Genomic DNA, 25,198 nt, shown 5'->3' on the forward strand with positions numbered 1-25,198 from the left:
GGTCGTAAAAGTCAACACGAAGTTTTATTGCCACCAAGTTCACTCGATCACCTCGGACCAGAGCGCAACAACCACCAGCAGTACCAACACAGCGCGCCCAAGACCGCGCACCACCTACAACAACAACGTTTGAAACCGGGTGAGTCCGTTCCAACTCGGGGAAATTATATTATGTATTTATATGAAGTGATAAAATTCGTCACTTACAGATTATCGTTTCAAATTTTGTAATTCACTCCAAACACACTTAATGAACCTAAAGACCCTTTTCGAAAATACGGTATATGAATTCGGAAATTTTAGTGCTCTTAACTCTATTGACCCGTCGGATATGTGCAATGTAAAACCAGTTCTGTAATCTTGCGAGTAAGAAACATTGTTCTGCAAAGCATGTGAAAAGTCAATACAGTCAAGAAATCGAAAACCAAAATTATAAAAGTTCGAATTCTGCGAATTATTTTATTCAAGTCCAGTTGCAGAATAGTGTCGCCGGTATATATATAGTAATTTATATATTTAAATGTGCCACTTTGAATCATAATTTTTTTTATATACATGTGAAAGCCATGGAAATACGGTATATGAATTCGGACATATTGGTGTTCTTAACTCTATTGACCCGTCGGGTATGTGCAATGTAATCTTGCGAGTAAGAAGCATTGTTCTGTAAAGCTCGTGAAAAGTCAATACAGTCAAGAAGTAGAAAGCCAAAATTATAAAAGTTCGAGTTCTGCGAATTATTTTATTCAAGTCAAGTTACAGAATAGTGACCAGTATATATAGTACTTTACATGTTTGAATGTGTCACTCTGAACCATATTTTTTTATATACATCTAATATATATTATAAATGGGAAAGTTTGGATGTTAAGATGTTTGGATGTTTGGATGTTTAGATGTTTGGATGTTTGGATGTTTGGATGTTTGGATGTTTGGATGTTTGGATGTTTGGATGTTTGGATGTTTGTCCAGACGTTTGTCTTTGTGACTCAATAACGCAAGAACGACTGGACCGATTTGGATGAAATTTTGCACACATATAGCCAATAGTCTAGAAGGATCTACTAGCTATATCTTTTTCAAAATGGGCGTGGTCCCCGCCCCCTAGGAACAGTTATAATTTAATTATTATATTTTTTCGTCTTTGCGACTGAATCACGCCAGAATGGCTACACGGATTTTGATGAAATTTGGGACACAGACAGTAGTCTACTAGCGAAATTTTTTTCGAACATGGAAAGAGGGGTGGGGGTCCCACGACCCTTCGAGAAATTATTTTTCATAATTTTTACACATTATAACTTTACGTATACTGGCCTTCACCAATATCACAGACTCAAGGGGTCAAATAAGTCGAGGGCTTACAAAGTAAGCAGTGACACCCTCCGCCCGCCCCCGTTTATCTCCCCCTCTGGTGTAAAATCCATAAATTGTTATAACTCAATCTAAATTTTCTCCTAAATCAATAGTTTTTGGTATCTGGTACATACAGAACGAGATCTAGACAATTTTGGAGGAACGATCAGTGGTCCTCTCCTCTACTCCCGCCATCCGCCCTCCATCAATTGTTTTTATTAGCACGCTTTTATTAGCTTTACCTGTATGTTTCTATCTAACTTTTTATTCGCTCCAATGCGCCTGCTGCCTTATTAACATGGTTTTATAATTAGCTTCACCTTATTTGTAATCCCGTAAGGGTCATATCGAGACCCTTCCGGTATCATTTCTGGACGGTTTTCGGGATCGGTCCGGGATTACGCCGGGGTAATTTCGGGACTTTTTCGGGACTATTTCGGGATCATTTTGGGACCCTTCCGGGATCATTTCTGTATAGTTTACGGGATCCGTCCGGGATCCCGTCGGGGTTATTTTGGAACATTTTCGGGACTATTCCGGAATCATTTCGGGACTATTTCGCGATCATTTGGGGACCCTTCCGGCATCATTTCTGGATGGTTTTCGGGATCCGTGCGGGATCTCGTCGGGGTCATATGGGGACTTTTTCGGGATCATTTGAGGGCTCTTCCGGCATCATTGTTGGATGGTTTTCGGGATCTGTCCGGGATATCGTCGGGGTCATTTGGGGACTTTTTCGGGATCATTTGGGGGCTCTTCCGGCACCATTTCTGGATGGTTTTCGGAATCCGTCCGGGATCTCGTCGGGGTCATTTGGGGACTTTTTCGGGATCATCTTGGGGCTCATCCGGCATCATTTCTGGATGGTTTTCGGGATCCGTCCGGGATCCCGTCGGGGTCATTTCGGGACTTTTTCGCGACTAATACGGGATCATTTGGGAACCCTTTCGGCATCATTTCTGGATGGTTTTCGGGATCCGTCCGAGATCCCGTCGGGGTCATTTCGGGACTTTTTCGCGAATAATACGGGATCATTTGGGAACCCTTTCGGCATCATTTCTGGATGGTTTTCGGGATCCGTCCGGGATCCCATTAGGGTAATTTCGGGACTATTAGGGGATCATTTGGGAACCTTTCCGGCATCATTTCTGGATAATTTTCGGGATCCGTCCGGGATGGCGACGAGGTCATTTCGGGACTATTTCGGGATCATTTGGGATACCTACCGGCATCATTTCTGGATGGTTTTTGGGATTCGTCCGGGATCCCGTCGTGGTCCTTTCGGGACTTTTTTTCGACTAATACGGGATCATTTGCGGACCCTTTCGGCATCATTTCTGGATAGTTGTCGGGATCCCGTCACGGTCATTTCGGGACTATTAGGGAATCATTTGAGGACCTTTCCGGCATCATTTCTGTATTGTTTTCGGAATCCTTTCGGGATCCCGTCAGGGTCATTTTGGGACTTTTTTGGGGCTAATACGGGATCATTTGGGGATCCTCTAGGGGTCGTTTCGTGACTTTTTCTGTTTTATTTCGGGATCATTTAGGGACCCTTCCGGCATAATTTCTTGATGGTTTGCCGGATCCATCAGGGTCATTTCGGGACCATTTTGGGATCATTTGGGGACCCTTCCGAGATCATTTCTGGATCCGTCCGGGATGCCGTAGGAGCCATTTCGGGATTTTTTGTTGACTTTTCCGGGATAGTTTTTGGACCCTTCCGGGATCATTTCTGGATCTGTGCGGGATCCCATCTGGGTCATTTCCGGACTATTTCGGGATCATTTTGGGATCCTTCCGGAATCATTTCTGTATGGTTTTCGCGATCCGTCGTTGATTCCCTCGGAGCCATTTCGGAACCTTTTCTGGAGTATGTCGGGGTCATTTGGGGACTTTTTCGGGATCATTTGGGGCTCTTCCGGCATCATTTCTGGATGGTTTTCGGGATCCGTGCGGGATCTCGTCGGGGTCATTTGGGAACTTTTTCGGGATCATTTGGGGGCTCTTCCGGCATCATTTCTGGATGGTTTTCGGGATCCGTCCGGGATATCGTCGGGGTCATTTGGGGACTTTTTCGGGATCATTTGGGGGCTCTTCCGGCATCATTTCTGGATGGTTTTCGGGATCCGTCCGGGATGCCGACGAGGTCATTTTGGGATTATTTCGGGATCATTTAGGATACCTACCGGCATCATTTCTGGATGATTTTTGGGATTCGTCCGGGATCCCGTCGGGGTCATTTCGGGACTTTTTCTCGACTAATACGGGATCATTTGCGGACCCTTTCGGCATAATTTCTGGATAGTTGCCGGGATCCATTCGAGATCCCGTCACGGTCATTTCGGAACTATTAGGGGATCATTTGAGGACCTTTCCGGCATCATTTCTGGATAGTTTTTGGAATCCTTTCGGGATCCCGTCAGGGTAATTTCGGGGCTTTTTCGGGATCATTTAAGGATGGCTTTCAGGATTCGTCCGGGAACCCGTCAGGGTAATTTCTGGACTTTTCCGAGACTATTTCGGGATCATTTTGGGACCTTCCCAAGATCATTTCTGGATGGATTTCGGGATTTGTCCGGGATGCCCTCAGGGTCATTTTGGGACTATTAGGTGAGCATTTGAGGACAGTTCCGGCATCACTTCTGGATGGTTTTCGGTATCCGTTCAGATTCCTGTCGGAATAATTGCGGGACTTTTTCGGGATCATTGGGGTCCCTTCCAAAATCATTTCTGGATGGTTTTTGGGATTCGTCCGGCATCCCGTCGGGGTAATTTCGGGACTTTTTCTCGACTAATACGGGATCATTTGCGGGCCCTTTCGGTATCATTTCTGGATAGTTGTCGGGATCCGTTCGGGATCCCGTCAGGGTCTTTTCGGAACTATTGGGAGATCATTTGAGGACCGTTCCGGCATCATTTCTGGTTAGTTTTCGGGATCCTTTCCCTGTCCCATCAAGGTCATTTCGGGACTTTTTCGGCATCATTTAAGATTGGTTTTCAGGATTCGTCCGGTATCCGTCAGGGTAATTTCTGGACTTTTCCCAGACTATTTCGGGATGATTTTGGGACCCTCCCAAGATCATTTCTGGATGGATTTCGGGATCTGTCCGGGATGCCGTAAGGTCATTTTGGGACTATTAGGTGATCATTTGAGGACCGTTTCGGCATCACTTCTGGATGGTTTTCGGTATCCGCTCAGGATCCCGTCGGAATTATTGCGGGACTTTTTCGGGATCATTTGGTGTCCCTTCCGGCATCATTTCTGGATCTGTGCGGGATCCCATCTGGGTCATTTCCGGACTATTTCGGGATCATTTTGGGATCCTTCCGGAATCATTTCTGTATGGTTTTCGCGATCCGTCGTTGATTCCCTCGGAGCCATTTCGGAACCTTTTCTGGAGTATGTCGGGGTCATTTGGGGACTTTTTCGGGATCATTTGGGGCTCTTCCGGCATCATTTCTGGATGGTTTTCGGGATCCGTGCGGGATCTCGTCGGGGTCATTTGGGAACTTTTTCGGGATCATTTGGGGGCTCTTCCGGCATCATTTCTGGATGGTTTTCGGGATCCGTCCGGGATATCGTCGGGGTCATTTGGGGACTTTTTCGGGATCATTTGGGGGCTCTTCCGGCATCATTTCTGGATGGTTTTCGGGATCCGTCCGGGATGCCGACGAGGTCATTTTGGGATTATTTCGGGATCATTTAGGATACCTACCGGCATCATTTCTGGATGGTTTTTGGGATTCGTCCGGGATCCCGTCGGGGTCATTTCGGGACTTTTTCTCGACTAATACGGGATCATTTGCGGACCCTTTCGGCATAATTTCTGGATAGTTGCCGGGATCCATTCGAGATCCCGTCACGGTCATTTCGGAACTATTAGGGGATCATTTGAGGACCTTTCCGGCATCATTTCTGGATAGTTTTTGGAATCCTTTCGGGATCCCGTCAGGGTAATTTCGGGGCTTTTTCGGGATCATTTAAGGATGGCTTTCAGGATTCGTCCGGGAACCCGTCAGGGTAATTTCTGGACTTTTCCGAGACTATTTCGGGATCATTTTGGGACCTTCCCAAGATCATTTCTGGATGGATTTCGGGATTTGTCCGGGATGCCCTCAGGGTCATTTTGGGACTATTAGGTGAGCATTTGAGGACAGTTCCGGCATCACTTCTGGATGGTTTTCGGTATCCGTTCAGATTCCTGTCGGAATAATTGCGGGACTTTTTCGGGATCATTGGGGTCCCTTCCAAAATCATTTCTGGATGGTTTTTGGGATTCGTCCGGCATCCCGTCGGGGTAATTTCGGGACTTTTTCTCGACTAATACGGGATCATTTGCGGGCCCTTTCGGTATCATTTCTGGATAGTTGTCGGGATCCGTTCGGGATCCCGTCAGGGTCTTTTCGGAACTATTGGGAGATCATTTGAGGACCGTTCCGGCATCATTTCTGGTTAGTTTTCGGGATCCTTTCCCTGTCCCATCAGGGTCATTTCGGGACTTTTTCGGCATCATTTAAGATTGGTTTTCAGGATTCGTCCGGTATCCGTCAGGGTAATTTCTGGACTTTTCCCAGACTATTTCGGGATGATTTTGGGACCCTCCCAAGATCATTTCTGGATGGATTTCGGGATCTGTCCGGGATGCCGTAAGGTCATTTTGGGACTATTAGGTGATCATTTGAGGACCGTTTCGGCATCACTTCTGGATGGTTTTCGGTATCCGCTCAGGATCCCGTCGGAATTATTGCGGGACTTTTTCGGGATCATTTGGTGTCCCTTCCGGCATCATTTCTGGCTGGTTTTTGGGATTCGTCCGGCATCCCGTCGGGTTCATTTCGGGACTTTTTCTCGACTAATACGGGATCATTTGCGGGCCCTTTCGGCATCATTTCTAGATAGTTGTCGGGATCCGTTCGGGATCCCGTCAGGGTCTTTTCGGAACTATTAGGTGATCATTTGAGGACATTTCCGGCATCATTTCTGGATAGTTTTCGGGATCCTTTCGGGGTCCAGTCAGGGTCATTTCGGGACTTTTTCGGGATCATTTAGAGATGGCTTTCAGGATTCGTCCGGGAACCCGTCAGGGTAATTTCTGAACTTTTCCGAGACTATTTCGGGATAATTTTGGAACCTTCCCAAGATCATTTCTGGATGGATTTTGGGATCAGTCCGGGATGCCGTCAGGGTCATTTTGGTATTAGGTGATCATTTGAGGACCTTTCCGGCATCACTTCTGGATGGTTATCGGTATCCGATCAGGATCCCCTCGGAATCATTGCGGGACTTTTTCGGGATCATTTGGGGTCCCTCCCAAGATCATTTCTGGATGGATTTCGGGATCTGTCCGGGATCCCGTCAGGGTCATTTAGGGGTGCGTTCGAGATCCCGTCAGGGTCATTTCGGGACTTCTTCGGGAATATATCGGGATCATTTCTGGATGGTTTATGGGATCCGTCCATGACCCCTTAAGGGTCATTTCGGGACTATTAGGTGATCATTTGAGGACCTTTCCGGCGTCACTTCTGGATGATTTTCGGTATCCGTTCGGGATCCCGTCGGAATCAATGCGGGACTTTTACGGAATCATTTGGGTTTCCTTCCGGCATTATTTCTGGATGGTTTTCGGGATTTGTCCGGGATCCCGTTGGGGTTATTTCGGGACCTTTTCGGGGCTAATACGGGATCATTTGGGGATCCTCTAGGGGTCGTTTCGTGACTTTTTCTGTATTATTTCGGGATCATTTTGGGACCCTTTCGGCATAATTTCTTGATGGTTTGCCGGATCCATCAGGGTCATTTCGGGACCATTTTGGGATCATTTGGCGACCCTTCCGAGATCATTTCTGGATCCGTCCGGGATGCCGTAGGAACCATTTCGGAATTTTTTGTTACTTTTCCGGGATAGTTTTTGCACCCTTCCGGGATCATTTCTGGATCTGTGCGGGATCCCATCTGGGTCAATTACAGACTATTTCGGGATCATTTTGGAATCCTTCCGGAATCATTTCTGTATGGTTTTCGCGATCCATCGTGGATCCCCTCGGAGCCATTTCGGAACTTTTTCTGGAGTTAGTCGGGATAATTTAGGGACCCTTCCTGGATATTTTCTGGATGGTTTCTGAGATCCGTCCGGGAGCCCGTCAGGGTAATTTCGGAACTTTTTCGGGACTATTTCGGGATCAATTTGGTACCCTTCAGGCATCATTTCTGTGTGGTTATCTGGATAAGTCTAGAATCGTGTAGTTGTCATTTCGGGTTTTTTTGGGACTACTTCGGGAACTTTTGGAAACACTTCCGGGGCGTTTCTGGATGGTTTTCGGGATCCGTCCGCGATAGCGTCGGGGTCATTTCGTGGCTTTTTCTGGATAATTTCGTTATCATTTTGGGATCCTATTAGGTTATCAGCTCATAAAGTTATTTTTTTTACTCAATTACAAAAATAAAATGCATTAGACAGAAAAAAAAATGTTAAACAGATAACTTTATAAGCAGGCTAACGTGAATAGCCCACATATTTCATTTTCTCCTTGCGGACGGGGCCGCGGGTAAAGGCTAGTATATATATACATGCGAAAGCCATGTGAATGGGTAATGCATTACACATTAGCGACATATGCCTTTCTGCGAGAAATTAGAATCTAGTCGCAACAAGGGATAGAGGATTTATGTCTTTGTGATCATGAACCAATAAACTCGTTCTATAATTTTTTTTTGAAATATTTTTTTTACTGCTCCACTATACTGTTGCGACTGAAACGTTACCTAAAAATTCATAAACTGCATGATCTCTATATGATCACACGGCACAAGTTGGTATATACCAACTAAGACTAAAGCTATAAAAGCTTATTAAATTGTTACGAGAGTTTTGCCCGACCATATCTATTGGTGTGGCAATCAAATTTCCATAGACTCGAAATAAGACAAATAAAAGAATGAATTTAATGCAATTCTACTTGCAAAAAGATAAAGTATGTATTACATTCAAAACATAGAACATTGGTATGCAATTTAAATGCAATCATAGAAGTTCCAGATAATATTCTAAGATTAGGTTAGACCACTAAAATTTGTAAGTTGTACCTAAACATTTAGTTAAGAAGTTTCGCATTCCACGGGGTTGGGTTCCTTTTATTTTCCTTCCACTTGCGCTTCAGTAACCCTTACTTCTAGTTTTGCTACATTCGGAATTGTCCTTATATATATATATATATTTATATAAATAGTGCGTACATACAAATTTGATGCATACGGGCGAGCGTTGTCGCATTTAGGACACTGCAGTCTAACTCTACTGGAGCGTAGTTCCAGTTGACTTATTTAATTAAAGGCAATTTTCTTTGCCTTCTCTTACGTATTAGCGAAATGAAATGGAATTTATTGTAACCGAATTAAATACGTCAACATAAGGATAGAAAATAAAACGAGCTCCGTGGCCTTATTGAAACGACATACTTACATATGTTCGAAACAGTATATTATATTAGGTAATGCCTTGAATTTAAAGATGTATAAATAAATTGTAATTAAAATGGGAATGCTGGCGTCTACATTCTTTTAGAAGGCACTTAGGTAAATCAGGTGAGGGGCCACCGAAAAATAGGTGCGTCGGTGGCCATGGATTTGAGGGTGGGAATGCACCGGGCGTCGCAACAACACCCGCGGCGCCCCCAATTTATATTCGGCCCTTTTTGTTTTTCTTATTTTAATTTCCAGTTTTTTTTTTTGCATATCAGCGTTAGTAACCGGCCATGTCCAGTTCGGTAAATTTTTTTTTGCGGTTATTTCTTTTTGGATTTTAAATTTTGAATGTTAACGGTCTGTCCGTGACCTCCGGTTCGGCCGGATGTTGTTTTAGTTTGAATTTATAAGCGTTTTGAGTCGTCTCTGCGCTTTTTGACAGCTAGTTTTGATGGACATGATAGGAATTTTTTTCTGTTTATGGCGCAGGAACAGTAAGGTTGGCAAGGACCCGCCCCAGCCGACAATGACTAGCCAATGTGCACCACCACATCATGCCGACCGCCTTCCTTACTGCTTCCACTGTAAATGCGATTCCATAACATGCGATTACAGCCCTTCGATGTCTAGCTTTCCGAATCGTGCGCACATCAAAAACGCTAGAGGCATGCTATCCGTCTATCACAGCATGGTCGATCTGACTGCGAGTATTTCGATTGAGGGACAACCATTTATATTGATGAATATTTTTATGCATGAGCCTTGTGCTAGATTTGACCATGTTGCGCGCACCGGCGAAGTCGATTAGCCTCAGTATATTAGGCGAGGTTTCATTGTGGAGGCTGAACTTCCCAACCGTGGGGCCAAAAACACCGTCCTTTCCCACCCAGGCGTTAATATCGCCAAGCACGACTTTTATGTCATGGCAGGGGCAGCGATGGTATTTGTGTTTTCAGCTTTCACAGACTGCGTCTTTCACCTCGTCGTCTTTCTCCTCCGTCGTTATGTGGACGCAGATTAATGATATATTAAAAAATTTAGCTTTTATTCGGATAGTGACATGATCTTTTCGACGCTGAAACTGCGCTTTTTTGCATGGCCACTCCATTAAATGTCATAATTTTTAATTTCATTTCTTCGTTCATCGCATTGCTTGCATGGCGGTTTCGGCTTTTGCTTTCACGAGGACATCAACAAGCCGGGCATTTGCACCAATCCCATTAAGGAAACGGACATTCCAGGTGCATGCTCTCAACTAATAGTATTTTAAAAGTTTGGAGGCGTGGTCATCAGTAAAGGATTGTCTTCTTATCCGAGGCCTTAATTGCTCTTTCATTGGAGTGTGGTTTTATGTGGGGGGTCTCAAATCCAGCACACAACCCGCTCAGCGAAGATTAAAGTATTGCTTACACGTTTTTAAAGCGATTTAAGGCGGACGCGGATTAAGAAAAAATTTCGAACCTCGTTTTGTCGGGCTGATAGTTCAAATTATTACTCATACGCCCTGGCATACATCAAAGTGTATGTGAACTTAATTTTGCTATTTAATAAAAAAGGAGGTACCTAGAAAGTTTTTGGAAACTAAATACAATATATATAATTGCTTTGCACAATTATTGGAAGGGGTTGGGTCTGCTGTTTACACTGTCGATCCGGAAATATGTAGACCCTAAAGACTGCCAGATCACTGCAGTGTCTTTCAGGCAGAAGAAAGCAGCAAATTCCGAAGGAAGCGTGCTTAAGCTGCAGTCGCGTCAATATATATATATATATAGTCGCTCAAGTCGGACCATTAATCTATACTGGGTTCCTGGTCATAAATGGATTGAATATAACGAAAAGGCCGATGATTTGGCAAAGGAGGGTTTAGCACTTGATAAATTGACGGTGGGCGTCCAAATCTGTTTGGGAGAAATCAATGGGAGACAGGTGTTGCATATGATCCATCAAGCAGGAGAGGCGTAGACAGAAGCGCAGGTTTCTGGGTGTTCAACAGAAATTGTTTGTTCAGCATGTTGTATACCTTGACATCGGGGTATCCCAACAGACATCTGATTGATGAGGCCACACCTCCTAGGGGCTTAAGGGGTCATCTCCGTATGCATTATAAGGAAATAGGATACCTAAGAACACAGTCGTATGAAGCAAATAACCACAAGCAGGTCCCAGGAATTGTCAGGAATTGCCCGGCGAATCCAGTTCTTAAAAAAATACCCAGAACTCGCAGAAGAGGAACGCACTCTCCCTGGTGAAACGCGAGTCAATCTAGCTCAACTTCGATTTGGGTACTGTTACAGGGTAAACTCTTACCTATCCAGAATCAACGCCAACATACAAAATGTATGTCCTGATTGCAATGTGTCCCCACATAACACCAACCATCTCTTCAATTGTAATGTGGAAACAATGCCTCTAACACCCCACCCCTCTCACTATGGCCCACCCCTTTTGAAATTGCAAGTTTCCTTGGACTCCCGTTAGATGACATTGATGACAATTTGTGATCGGTCGCACCTATTGGAAGCACTGCTGCAACAACAACAGATGCGCGGAGCTGCAAAATTTCTAAGATCATGTGCAAATCCTACGACATTAGACTCACAAAGCTTGCTAATATCTCTGAAGAGATAAGACTTAAGGCTCGCGATGGGCATACTAACTGGAAACTGCCTTCTAGCGTCACATGCTTATAAGTTGAGCCTCGTCAGTAACAGACGAATTAAGAGCTGCAGGAAGAAATGGTTGAGCACGTTCTGTGTTCGTGTCCTACGCTCGCGAGTTCTAGGCTCCATCTCGAGTCAGCAAATTAAGCTAAGCCCTGGAAAACTTCTAGTATTTGCCAAAAAGGCGAGATATTCTACAAAATATGTAAGTACTGATACCTAATTGGGATTTTTCCGTTTGATCGTCCGGTAACAGTATGAACACATTCAGTTTATGTGAGGCCTTTATTAACCGGCCAGTTCAACCTAACTTTGTACAATATCCACGGAGATAATTAGTTAGAGTTGTAGTTGCTTAGAATCCAAGAAATAAAATAAAGACGGAAGGTACACTTTTTCTTATGAAGTATTTGCCGCACCAAATGACATGACATAACTTCCAATACGTACTTTTATTTATGTCCACTTATTTATAATTCCATTTCAACATTCCATTTCTTTTGCGCTACGCGACTTTATTTGCAAAAGCGCATCTCAACTCAGCGATTAGAGGAGCGAAATGCAATTTATAATACTCGGACACCATGACTAATGGACTGCGAATACCTACGAATGCAAACATATATATGCCACTGACCAAACAACTGGGCAGACAATTACATACACACATATATACAAATATTCTACAAAACACACGTGCACATATACAAACACATTTGCACCTCTAATAATATGGTATTTATATTTCGTGGACAAAGTGCCCAGCAAATGGCATGAAATCAAAATAAATCACAATAATAAATTCGTTGCTGCCCAAAAAGTGCAATTCTTCTCTTAAAGAAAAAAAGAGTAAAACAAATAATCAAAGTACGTCGTTGCAATTGCTGGCTGCAGTGGACACTCTTTGGCTGAATGACATCGCGCCAACATTTTTTTGCCGCAGCAAATCAGCCAACAAACAGCCAACCAGCCAGCTAAGCAGCTAGCCCTGACGGCCCATTTGGTCAAGTAGTCATCAGCACAATGCCCAGCTAGCAGTTAAACCCATGTTGTATGCTAGTTTGTATGTAGATCGAAGGATCAACGCCCTGTCAGCCACCTTCATCCATTCATTTCCATTTGTATGTGTCACTTGTGTTGCAGCGGTCAGTGCAAATGCAGACATGCCCATGCGTATGTCGGCTTATGTGTAAATACAGTCGATCGGACAAGCGCAGCCAGTCAGCTAGACAAACTTTTGGGCCAACTGGTGTAGATATTCCTCAACTGGGACGCTTTTGCATTTGACAGTATGTACATATGTATGTATAGTTAGAACGTGTTTGGCCACAACTTAAGCATTCTCACAATGTTGTAAACAAAAACAACAACATTGAACATTGACTGCTGGCTAAAAAGAAAATTCGTACTTTTCCGCTTGCTTAATGTTGGAAATTGCAATTTTCCTTCAGTACTCAGTACAAGATAAACACAATCATGCGTTGCACAAACATACATACATTCATCCATGTAAATACCTATACTATATACATATGCATGTATGCGTGTGTGTAATCGCATTTGTGTCCCAAATGTATATTTTAAATTAATTCCGCTTGTCTTCTACCTTGTTGTTGTTTTTGTTGTTGCATTCGTGTATAAAATTTTTCATATTTGCTTAATTATTTCACAATCAAGTTATACTGACAACAACCAACTACTAGGCACTTGTGCAAAAACAACAATTACAACTAGTTAAACAAAATTGTAAAAATAACAAAACCTTAAATTAAGTGACAAAAAATATGTTGAAATGTTTCAGTTTGTTAATTATTTCAAAAATAGCTGCTGGTCATAGCGCCCAGCTAACTGACAGATTTCAAATTTTTTTAATGGAACTTTCCGTGTCTGATGTGGCTACAGACATTAAACAACATATTTTTACTAGCACTAAATTTGAATTTGATTTACACGCTAGCCAAACTATGATATGGCATGCTATTGTTTACGTTTTATGCTTTCATATCTACTCGCATGTTGTTGATATGATTTACTGTGATGTGTTGTAGAACATAAAGCCTATCGACATGCTATGACTTCTTATACTCTGAATGAAGGACATATGACATAATAGCAGAAACAATGATATGATTTGATGTATTGTAATAAAATTTGATCTGATGTGATTAAATGCGATATGATATTTTGGCGGTTGGGATGTGATGTGATATGTTGACGATGTTATATATAGCCGGTTGTTATATAATGACTTCAGCTTAGAATGTATTTCATATAATATGATGTGGTATTTAGTATACTTGAGTGCCATGCAATTATGGATTTTTTTCGACGTTTAATGGTTGAATATTATACAATGCTATATGATGTGACCTAGCTAGAAATGATATGATAATGACGAAATATTAAAATCTAATTTGACTTCACATGATATCAAGTGGTGAGAAGTGTTACGATGAATTTACTGGTACACGATGCTCAACTATGAAACATGCCATACATTATAATATGTAATATCTACTAGAAAATGCGATATGATGAACTGTGCTCTGATGTGATACGACATAAAGCGATTCACCATGTTATGATGTCCCATTATAATTTTTCTGGTATGATTTGATCTGAATTAATGCAATATGGGATGACATGGTAACGAATTATAAAATGCGATGTATGTGCATAAAAATAAATTTGATATGATGTGATTGAATAGGATGCTGGTGATGTGACGGCTTGAGATGTGATTTTTTATACAATGTAGTATGGATTATTTTGAATATATTTTATCTGCTTGAAGATAGTAGCAGGATTTTTGTTATTTAACACATTGCTTTAACCCAATTAATAATAAGGTTATGATGTCGAAATATGATTAAAATTAAATAAAATGGTATTATGTGATCAGTGTGAATGTGATGTGCTAGTTGGATATTATTGTTGTGGAAAAATACTGCACGGCGTTTTTTATGAAATCTGGTTGGATGTAATTGTAATATGCGATATTAGTGAATTTAGATGATTCGCATCGATGATATGACATGATGTGACATCACATGATGGCCCAAGATTTTACATCACATCATTTGAGAGAGACTGATATGACCCCCAGCGGGTTAGGGGGTTAGAATATACCCGCGGTAGGTATGCCTGTCGTAAGAGGCGACTAAAATACCAGATTCAAGGAGTTGTGTAGCGCAACCTTTTCAGGTTGCCAGCGCAATATATAGCTTCCCCAAACCTCACCTATCCTTGGCGAATCCTGTTTCACTAACAAACGAGGCTCTGGCGACCCCAGGCTCCTCATGGAATTTTGGGGTGGGGAGGGAGGGATGGCCTGAAGGTTGAAGGTGAAATCGTTCCCGAGATGGTCGGGCTAGCACCTTAATGGTGCTGTGTTACCGGAGCGTGCCGGATCTGTATCCGGCAAAGAACCATCACATCGATAACGCTCCCCAAAGCCTTCGGGGAGTAACCTTATCGCTACAACAACAACAATAACGCTTTTGTTGTATAAAAGCAATTACAAGATGGTCATACTAGTATCGATTGGGCCCGATTATTTCATATTATTATTTTATTTGTGAGGTGATATGATTTGACTTGAGATGTGATTTCATTTTACAAAATAATGTGATGTGATTGATTAAGGTGATAACAATGGCAAAGTCCTTCTTTTGCGATGGAGCAATGCTTTATAGAGAATGAAATATTTAACAAAAACATTATTTGATGTGTTACTTTCTCATCAAACGACACGAAAGCGAATGGGTCTGATTTGATAAGCATGAAATTCACTCTTCAACAACTTGTTTTGGATATCACTCCAGTTTTTGCATTGTTTCACTTTCTGTTTGATCTTTTCACACACTTGAAGCAATTGCAGTGCATTCCCTGAGTTCACATCATATCACGAAAATCATAATTGCATATCACATAATGCTAAGGCACTATCGTGTCACATCACATCGCATCCAACTTATAATTTATGGTTCCTGTGTTCATTTCCTTACCGGCGTAGACTCAAATTTTGAATCACAAGTTATTTGGGTTAAAAAATTTATTTATATAGAAAATTAGCGCTTACAGCTAAAAAATTAGAAATAATGATATACACTAACAAAAACCACATTTTTAACATTTTTTAAAACGCTACTCCGAGTCCTTATAACACTGCGCCTCATTTAGCGGCAAACATTTCTGCAACAAAAAGTCCCAGCCATATCCAAAGCCGCAACGTAAAATACTTAAATAACCACGAAAGCATTTATAATAATATTCACAATGAAATTTATAGGGAAAGTACTCGTCGTTAGCCGAATTACAATGCGGACGGTGCGGCTCCAGTGGTTTTAGAGGTTTGACGCTAAGTTCTTTGTACAACTCAGTAGACGCAATATTATGAATACTTGGTGCGCCATATTGCGGTGTTGATAAACGAACTAATGGCTGTTGTGACTCTCCATTATTCTGGTGTACCACTTCCTCTGCAATGGCTGCTGCATAGTTCGAACACTTCAGTAGCGTATCTACTGAGCATTGTTGCATCAGCTGATCGAAATAAGTACCGGCTGGGCACAAGCCAGTGACAGAGTCATCGCCTCTGCAGTAAATGTAACCAAGGCAATTGTTTTCGATTGCTACAAAAGTATCTTCGGCAGCTTCTTTACATTCCTTGAAGGATAGCGCACGAATATGTTTGATGAAAAGGAGCAGCAGAAAGGATTTTTGGAATTGTGTATACATTAGTGCTAAGTTTGTGTACTAATTTTAAAATATAGGCTTTCGTTCACATTCGCTTTTGGCTGGTAGCTTTCTAATATTTTGAAAGCTTTTTGAAACTCTTTTATTCAGGTGAATGGAAGGTTGTGGCTGCATATCTTCTAATTTTGCTTTTTTTCTTTTAATGTCGTTTGTTCGCTCTTAAACTATCAATGCTGCATGATGTTATTTGCTAATTGTTCAGTTGACTTCAGATAACAGACATTTGTTGGGTGTAAAAAAATATGGGTTAAGGTCAGAAACGGGAGATAAAATAATAAATTATTAGTGTCGCAAAATGTATCTAAAACTTGTTCTCTTGGATGTTGTTGTTGTTGTAACGATAAGGACACTCCCCGAAGGCCTTGGAAAGTGTTATCGAGTTGATGGTCCTTTGCCGGATGTAGATCCGGTTCGTTCCGGTACCAAGCCTGACCATCTCGGGAACGATTTGTTGTGACCACATGCGACCTTCTAGGCCATCACTCCCTCCCACCCCCTGGATCCATGAGGAGTTCGGGGTCGCTAGAGCCTCGGCTGTTAATGAAGCAGGATTCGCCACGGATAGGTGAGGTTGACAATTGGGTTTAGAAAAGCTATGATTTGCTCTGGCAACCTCAAAGGGCCGCGCTACACAAACCCCTTGAATCTTCATTTTAGTCGCCTCTTACGACAGGCATACCTACCGCGGGTATATTCTAACCCCCTAACCCGCTGGGGGTTCTCTTGGATGTTGTTGTTGTTCTCTTGGATCGTTTTTCGTGTTGCTAGTTTTTTATAGAAAGTAGGTTACTGTCACAAGTGACATATATCAGAGAAGTATATGGAAGTGCGAGATCTCAAGTACCCAACACTGAAAACTGAAGATAAATTTCGTTCGGGCTGCTGTATCGTTCTCCTTTTCCGCTTGAAATAGAATTACTTCGATATTTACTGTCGTAGCAGAACTTAGCTTAGTCGCCGACTCCATTATGAATCTGTTAAATTTTTTAATGCTTTATTTTTCTTTAGTCTTTATTTAATTGATGTTAAATAAAAATAATACTAATCGAAACATATCAATCAAAATATACCAAAAGGAAAACGAAAACAGTACAATGGACGGGATGTACTCTGAATGGTGTTGTTGTTGTTGTTGTATTAGTGCTCTGAATGGTGTTCTTGTTGAAAATATGAAAAATAATTATAATGGAAAATTATAATAAATACAATTATTTTAGACTTGCAACATAGGACGTTTTTCTTTAGCATCCAAATTGCTGTTTGTTGTAGCATAACCGGTGCCGCCCTGAAAAAATATAAAAGATGCAAAATCCAACTTTTGCAAATGTTAAAGAATACTCACCCTCTGCAAGGGTATGATGTCCTTTTCAGATAATTTTTGATTTGTCAAAGGGTGAATCATATCCTTCTTTATTAGTTTCTCAACACATTCCATAGTGACCACATCCCCGCTGCAAAGAAAAATAAAAATACATTAAAAACAAATACATAATGTACAATAAATAACCAAGCTCACGTTGGTTTCAAGACAGCGCAAGGTACAGCATTGCTCAAAATATCATGCGTTACGGGACATATATAACGTGCATCCTTTGCTATAAGTGAACGCTTATCGGCGTCATCTTTGAGCAACGTAAACTTAACATTAATCAAATCCTTAATTTTTAATGGCTTTCCAGAGACAGGGCAATAAATGGTTGAATCAGGCTTTTCGAGTTTGGCCACACCCGCGTTTGGGCATGCAGAAGGTACCCAAAAGCTTGGTAATTTCTTTTCATTACCATTTGACATGTTAGAAATAGAACCAGCAGTAGATGTCGAAGCAGCAACGGATGTGCTTGGAATGACAGCAATAATACCAGCAGCAGCCGATGATGTTGAACCACTGGCAATATCACCATTGACTGGTTTCCCAGCATTTACGAACTTTTCAATGCATTTCTGTTGTTTTGCATTCAATTCTTGGAGACTTTCATTTTCCTCAGCACGGCGCAAGCGTTCATATTCCTTCAATTTGCGACTATATTCGTTTTTCTTAGTGATCACATACTTTAAAATGGCTTCTTTGTCAAATAGATAACCATCCTTGGTGACCACGGGGTTGCGGCATGGTTGCAAAGTTAAAGAGCAACAATCGAAAGATTTTACTGAGTCCTTTCCAAGACGTTGCGCTTTGGTTCCATAGCCCGATTCTGCAGCATCGCGCCTTTTTTCATTATAGGTGTAAACCGCACCTGCCGTACAATTGCGTGCGTGACGAGTCATTTTATTTAATGCAGCTTCCGATTTAATTTTATATTTCGTAGCTTTAACACGAAAGGCAAATAACTTTTATTTTTTCTTGAGATACTCTTACGAAAGGATATATAAAGTGAGGGATGCAAGATTGGAGAAAACGAGAAAACCAAAACCATCATCCTTGACCAAAACAAAAACCACAAATAAGTGCTTACAAGTTTTGCCGCAACCCAAACCAAGGTGCTGCCAACTTAATTGGAGTTCAGTACCGTACACAAGGCGAATTCATTACAGGTGGTGTTAATCCATCAGCTGATTGCTTCTTCTTGATTATCTTCCATACAACGCCTTGCACTGCAAAATGTCAGTTTATCGAAATCAATGAAAATTTTCTTTTGCCTTGACATTCTTCTGCACGGCGAATTGATTGAATTCGCTTTGCCACCACCTGTATAGATTCGCCTTGACCGTACAAGAGCAATTTCCGGCAGTTACCAAGAAATGCATTTATTATCAGCCCATCTCAATATTCCTTCGGAATTTTGTTTTCGCGGATTTTTTTATTCCCGCGGAAAAATGCCCCAATTCTTTTCTCCCAGGGAGAACAATAATTGGGGAATAGGAATTTCGAATTTTCGAAGTCAGCTGTCTTGTCAATTGAAATTTCGTTGCGCATTTCTTATTTTGTTTAAAAAATGGAAAAGTTTAATTATTGTTGCGAATTTGTTTGAAATTAAGGAATGAAATATAAACAATGCACAGTATTGCATTTCATGTGGTATTCACTGAAATTAGTAATGAATTGGTGACACAGCAACATCAACAGATGAGCATAAGAAGAAGAAGACGGTGGGATAACACAAATCTGTCGGAGTTGTCTGCTTTCATTCAGCAAAGCAATTTTCTGGCGGCCAAATCGAGTTGAGTTCGCCTTTCGCCATATGCCAAAATCTATTTAAGCCTTCTTAAAAAATCCTTGCGCACTTTCTGGATGGCTGCATCAAATATACCAAGAGCTCTTCAGTTGCTTATGATATACTTTTCGACTTAAAATAAAGAATATTGAGGTTGTTGTTGTTGTATTAACAGTGAGAATATTGTGGTAGAATGTAAAAACATATTTTAGCACAAAGTTGACAAATAAGTGTTTTTTCTTGAAAGAACCAATTTCCTTTAACTATTTTGATGTATTCCCTTTAATTTAGAAAGTGAAAAAACTCCTATGAAATGGCAGAGAAATCTCCCTCTCCCTCACATTCATAATACCAAATTTTCTCCCATAACCGGTTTCCGTTTTTTCGAACATTGTTCAGAATAGGAGGAAAGGGAGAAGTGAAAAACATCAAGGAATTTTTATTTAGAATACGAGGAATGGGAGAAGGGAAAAACTCGCACGGAAATTTTGTTTAGAATCGGGTATGTCACAATAACAAGTTTCGGAAACAAAACTTTGTTTAAACGCGGTCTTACGGTTGCTCACCTATTGACTCTAATGCGTTTCAGATATGTATGTTTCGGTTATATTACAGCATTGTTTCGTAACAAAGATTCGGTGTCAGTTTCGAAGCCATAGTATTTTACTTCGGTATTGGTTTTGTTCTTCAAAACTAGTTTAGGTTTCGGGTTCGAGTTCTTTGTCAACCAGCTAGGTCTCCAGTTTTATCTTCAGCTGAAAAACCTATGTCAAAGAACCGATGTCTGAAATGCTTAAGCCCACCTTCTACAGGGGCAGCCCTTTATGCAAACAGTAAACTATCAAAATACACAGATATGCATTTACTACGTCATGGCAAATACGTAACATCAGAAACCAAGGCCAATTCAGTATGGATTCGCCCTGATCAGAAACCGTAGTTTTTTATTTCAATTGCGAATAGCAAATCAACAATTGCCAAAACAAAACAAAATATACAAAAAAAATTTTAAATGAAAAAAGTTGTTCATTTCATTTTCTATAGCAACTTTTCCATTATCAAATACACAAAACTCTGAACTCCCTTATTGTTTTTAAAAAAGGAGGTAATATTTTATGCCATTTAAAAGTAATCGGCAGAAATCGCTACTACCTCCGATTTAATGCGGAATGGGAGGAGTAACTTCTCCCGGCATCATTGGTAACATCCGAGAAAAAACTTGGAACCAAAAATAATTGACAAAAACAAGGTAAAACTTGAATTTTAATTTTATTTACAACGGTAAAGGCACATACTTGACATCAATACGGTTATTTTACTAAAAAAAAAAAGTATAATACTTTCAAATATGAACAGTATACAAATTTGAATGTGCAAAAAAAATTATATATTATTAATGCCTCGTTTTTCAGCGCGAGTTAAAACTAGAGTTAAAGTTGACTAGAGTTTAACACTGCCACTTTGGCCGCTTAAACTGAGATGAGCAGCAAAATTGTATGTTATCGAACAAAGGGGCGAGGTTAAACCATAGTGTACCTATACCAAGTGTGTCAACTAAGCGATAAACGTCAAAACTACAAACAGCCTCGCTCACCTGATGCAAATCTCAGGTCTATAGTTGCATTTTTGGTACGTAAGAGTACTTCAAGCTGAGTTGCATTTAATAGTTAAATTAAACTTTGTAGTATTTACAGATGTAATAGTTGCATATATTTCCGCGGAAATAATAATACTAGATTTGTAGCCTGCAACAATGCGGAAACATACGTAAAGCAAAATTTATTTAAATTAGAGTCAAAATATAAAGCGCCACACGTGTAACATGGAAAAATTTCACTTCTAAGGCTGTTTACACAAATGCATAAGGGCAAAATTAATAAAACGCTTTGGTCACTTCAAAAGCATATATGACACTACTTTATTTTTGCTTGGATTTCAAGCTAAAAAAACTAACGAAACTTTATCGGAACTTCAAAACACAAAAAAAATTTCTATCATGAAAAAGCGAGGCCACTATTCCCCCATAATTAGCGAGTTTGTCATGTTTTTGTTTATGTTTTACATTTTATTTTTACATTGACATTTTTAACAATAAAACAATGCAAATAACACGCGCAAATTATTTCTTTCTCTAATGGTTCACTTTTTTCACAAGAAACTTCATTATAATTGTGTTTTTATGCACCAAATTTTCAAACTAATTTGTCTGAAAAAATAAAGAAAAAACGGCCGAATATCAAAAAAACCTATCGAAAAACAAACTGGCTCGTTTGTTTTTAATGAAAGGTTGTATTTTTTTGTATTTCGTTAGTCTTTTGAAATATAGTTTAGCGCAGGTACGCAACCAAAGCATTTATGAAAAATTTTTCGATACTTCGCCCGAAAGATGAATTAATGAATGCAACACAACCAAAGCGTCTGTGTAAATCCGCTTTAATTTTTGTAGCTGTGAAAGCCTCGTGCAAATATAATGGTGCTGTAATTGCACACAAATCAAACTCCTATATGACGCTACTTTATTTTCTATGTATTTTTCTTGTATTTTCTCTTATATTTTTTGTCGAGGGAGCCAATAAGGTTTCAATACTGGTGAAAGTATGTGAACTATATTTGAAAAAACTAACGAAATACAAGAAAAATTCAACGTAGTTCATTAAAAACAAACAAGCCAGTTTGTATTTCGATAGGGTTTTTTGACATTAGGCAGTTTTTTCTTTATTTTTTCTGGCAAATGAAAATTTTGTTCAAAATTTTGTGCATAAAAACACAATTAAATTCAAAGTGTAAATTGTGTGTGCAAATGAGTTTTCAATAAGTGTACATTTTTCAGTTTTTCATAGTGAACTTGGGTACAGAAATTCAAATTAAAAAGTTTTTCACAATAATTTGAAAAACTCTACGTTTTCTCTGCTTTTTACAATTAAAGGAGCAACCCTCCGTAATAAATTAAGCTTTTAATGAAAATCAATAACTCTGAACTGAACACTTTTCGCCATGATATAAAATTAAAATGCCGTGGAACAGGAGCAACACTTTTGTGACTACATAAACCCTGTTTCAATCTTTTACGTCTCTGCACAGAACCCTAATTGACCTTTTTCAACCGAAACAACAATGGCAACCCAGATTTTACCGTTATGCCCACGTAAGCGAGTGCCTGTCAGAAAGAAGTCAACACACTTGTACTTGTACACTATGGGTTAAACTGTAGTTTAAACTCGCACTGTAAAACCGGACATAAAATTACAAAAAATATAAAGCCATTCAACAAATCACACAGTTTCTTTCTCCTTCTCCTTAACCTGGCTCACGCACTCTTCAATTATCCTCAACACAACCTCTTTTGTCTCTTCCGAAGTGAATGGACAGTTTATGGGTGGTACGTGAATGAATAATGTTCGGTTGCAATTTCTATCTAAAGATTTCAAATATATATAACCACACAGATAATTTCCGACATCTTCCGAACATTTAGCAACTGTAAATTCTTCTGTATCCGCTCTGACTACACTTTCTACGGCTTCATCTGTAGCTATGGGTGTACACCCGCATGATTCAGCGATTACTTGTACGATTTTATCAACATCCAAACCACAATGCAAAACATCTGTTTGTTCCGAGGTGCAATTTAACATGCAAGCACTCGATTTGGGCAAGTATTTTTTCGCATAATCTGGGCGTGCGAATTTATGATTATATGCCAACTTTTCAACATGTATGCAGCTTGCGTGGCCATGTACACCGCAATGTATGACAAGCTGATAAAAAATGTTAAGTAGAAATATTAGTGGATGATAACTAGGTTGCAATATAGTTAACTAACCTTTGGATTACGTGCCCATATTTCGTCAACTGCCTTATCAACTGCAGCATATTCCACGGGTACTTCACGTTTTTCTATCCTAAAGTGATGTCCATGCCATGTAAGCTCATCTGGTAGCAGACGTACGGCCTCCCAGCTGGCGTTTACATCTTCGTGCCCAACAAATGGTCCAAAGCCAGTTACTATTATGAGTTGTTGGTCCGCTACCGCTGGCACTTCTGCTGTTTCCGCTAAAAGCTGAGCCATTTCTGCCCACAGTTTGATATCTTTGTCTGAAGGATATGAGATTATTTTTTTCACTAATCACTATTTATGGCATTCGTAAATAAATTAGCATTAGCCGCCAAGCATCTGATTTTATGTATATCACTAATGGTAACCCTTAAGTGAGTCAGAAGGCTTCAATGGACCCCATGCGACAGTCTAAAGCTATACCTTCTCTCGAACTATGCCGCATATATGAACGTTTATGGAGGTGCAGCTCTAGTATCGTTTCCACTCGAACTCATATGTGGCCAAGGAATTGTGAAATCTATTGTTAATAAATGGAATTGTGAATAAACGAAAAACCTGGATCTGGATTTTGTAATTTTAAGGTAATTTATTCGTTATTTCGGGCCCGTCCTTTTGGTACTTGCACAGAACCCTTTAAAGCCAATAAACGACATTCTCAGCCCACAAAAAGCTCTGCGCACCATATCCTTTCTTAATAATAAGCGTCACACAATCATTCAGTTATGGACGTTTTTATGGTGGATTAGTGTAGAGCTAATATGGACCACTAGTATAATGACTAAATCACGCAGCTCTTCTTTTTTCTTACCATCTTTCAGGCGGCATTTTGCCGACTTTCAATTCGTTTGTCAATTATTTAATATACAGTTTGCTGACGGTAAAGCCTGAAAGGTCGCTTATGGACAGCCTTAGCACCGGCAAAACTTGGATTCATATATGGCCCAGGAATTGTGAAATATTTTAGTAATAAATGTAATTGTGAACAAATGGAAGGCCTGGATTTCGATTTCGAACCCAGATTTTTTTGACGTCGCTCCAAAATCGAACGAGCCATCGAAGAATGCAGACAGCTTAAGCAGGCAGGAAGTAATAAAAGGTAAACGCCACACTACTTTTTCCGACCTTGCTGCTTTCATTTTGGGCCTACATTTAAAGTGGGTTCGCAATATAATAATGCTCTGCAGACCCTCAGTCATTGAGGGTAAAACAAGTGTGATATCTTATCCGTCAATGGCTGACAGGAAGTTCAAGAGGACTACTTTTTAGCGTTATGGCAATGTTTTGACAGAATGTTCAATATGGTGGCGCATAGGGCGGCCTATCTTCAGTGGGTGATGGAAAGAGATACAGAATGAGACCACGATAGTCAAATAAAAATCAGGCGATAGGTTCTATTTGTAATTTTGGCGTCTATGCAGAAGTAGTCACACTTGCCTTAAGCCGTAGTTACCCACGAACGTACGTACAAAAAACCTGTCAGCTGACACGACCTATCTTATGAATGTGCAATGTAAACGAAAACTTACCGACGTTCAACGCATGTACGTACGTAGCCCGGAACGTAGAAAACAAAACAATTTTCAATTTTTCCGTAGGAACGTGTCAGCTGATCGCTCTCTCACTAGACAGGCGTCGGACCTTTATGCCGGGAATTGCCCGGTGAACCCAGTACTCAAAGTAAAGTATCCAAAACTTGCGGAAGAGGAACGCATACTCCCCAGGGAAACGCGTGTCACTCTGGCTCAACTTCGTTCTGGATACTGTAACAGGTTAAACTCTTACCTATCCAGAATCAACCCCGACATACAAAATGTATGCCCCGCTTGCAATGTGTCCCCACATGACACCAACCATCTCTTTAATTGTAATGTGGAACCAACGCCTCTAACACCCCTTTCCCTATGGTCCACCCCTGTTGAAACAGCAAGTTTCCTTGGACTCCCGTTAGAGGATATTGATGACAGTT

At 40.6% G+C, this 25,198-nt stretch overlaps 3 protein-coding genes across 4 annotated transcripts in view; all 3 read right to left on the bottom strand.

Annotated features, from left to right (window-relative positions):
• Positions 1–15,564: 15,564 nt before the first annotated feature.
• Positions 15,565–16,320, bottom strand: LOC137254644 (uncharacterized). The gene has a single exon (XM_067792481.1). It carries the CDS (start codon positions 16,222–16,224, stop codon positions 15,631–15,633), a length of 594 nt encoding a protein of 197 aa, XP_067648582.1. The 5' UTR covers positions 16,225–16,320; the 3' UTR covers positions 15,565–15,630.
• A 904-nt stretch (positions 16,321–17,224) lies between these two features.
• On the bottom strand, positions 17,225–18,692 carry LOC137252560 (nitric oxide synthase-interacting protein homolog). The gene is made up of 3 exons (XM_067788473.1): positions 17,759–18,692; positions 17,585–17,693; positions 17,225–17,527 (listed from the first exon to the last, which is right to left on the bottom strand). Exons 1-3 carry the CDS (start codon positions 18,505–18,507, stop codon positions 17,456–17,458), a joined length of 930 nt encoding a protein of 309 aa, XP_067644574.1. The 5' UTR covers positions 18,508–18,692; the 3' UTR covers positions 17,225–17,455.
• Positions 18,693–20,650: 1,958 nt separating this feature from the next.
• LOC137252561 (pyroglutamyl-peptidase 1) overlaps positions 20,651–25,198 on the bottom strand; it is a 29,976-nt gene continuing 25,428 nt past the window's right edge. Inside the window, exons 2-3 of one of the 2 annotated variants that reach the window (XM_067788475.1) lie at positions 23,218–23,489; positions 20,651–23,152 (exon numbers count right to left, since the gene is read on the bottom strand). In XM_067788475.1, coding sequence (XP_067644576.1) covers positions 22,667–23,152; positions 23,218–23,463 — 732 coding nt within the window. In that variant the 5' untranslated portion in view covers positions 23,464–23,489 and the 3' untranslated portion in view covers positions 20,651–22,666. Of the gene's footprint in view, positions 23,153–23,217; positions 23,750–25,198 lie in introns of both variants that reach the window. The other variant, XM_067788474.1, reaches the window with a different exon arrangement.

Source organism: Eurosta solidaginis, chromosome 5 (assembly GCF_040869045.1).
Source record: "Eurosta solidaginis isolate ZX-2024a chromosome 5, ASM4086904v1, whole genome shotgun sequence".
Lineage (NCBI taxonomy): Eukaryota > Metazoa > Arthropoda > Insecta > Diptera > Tephritidae > Eurosta > Eurosta solidaginis.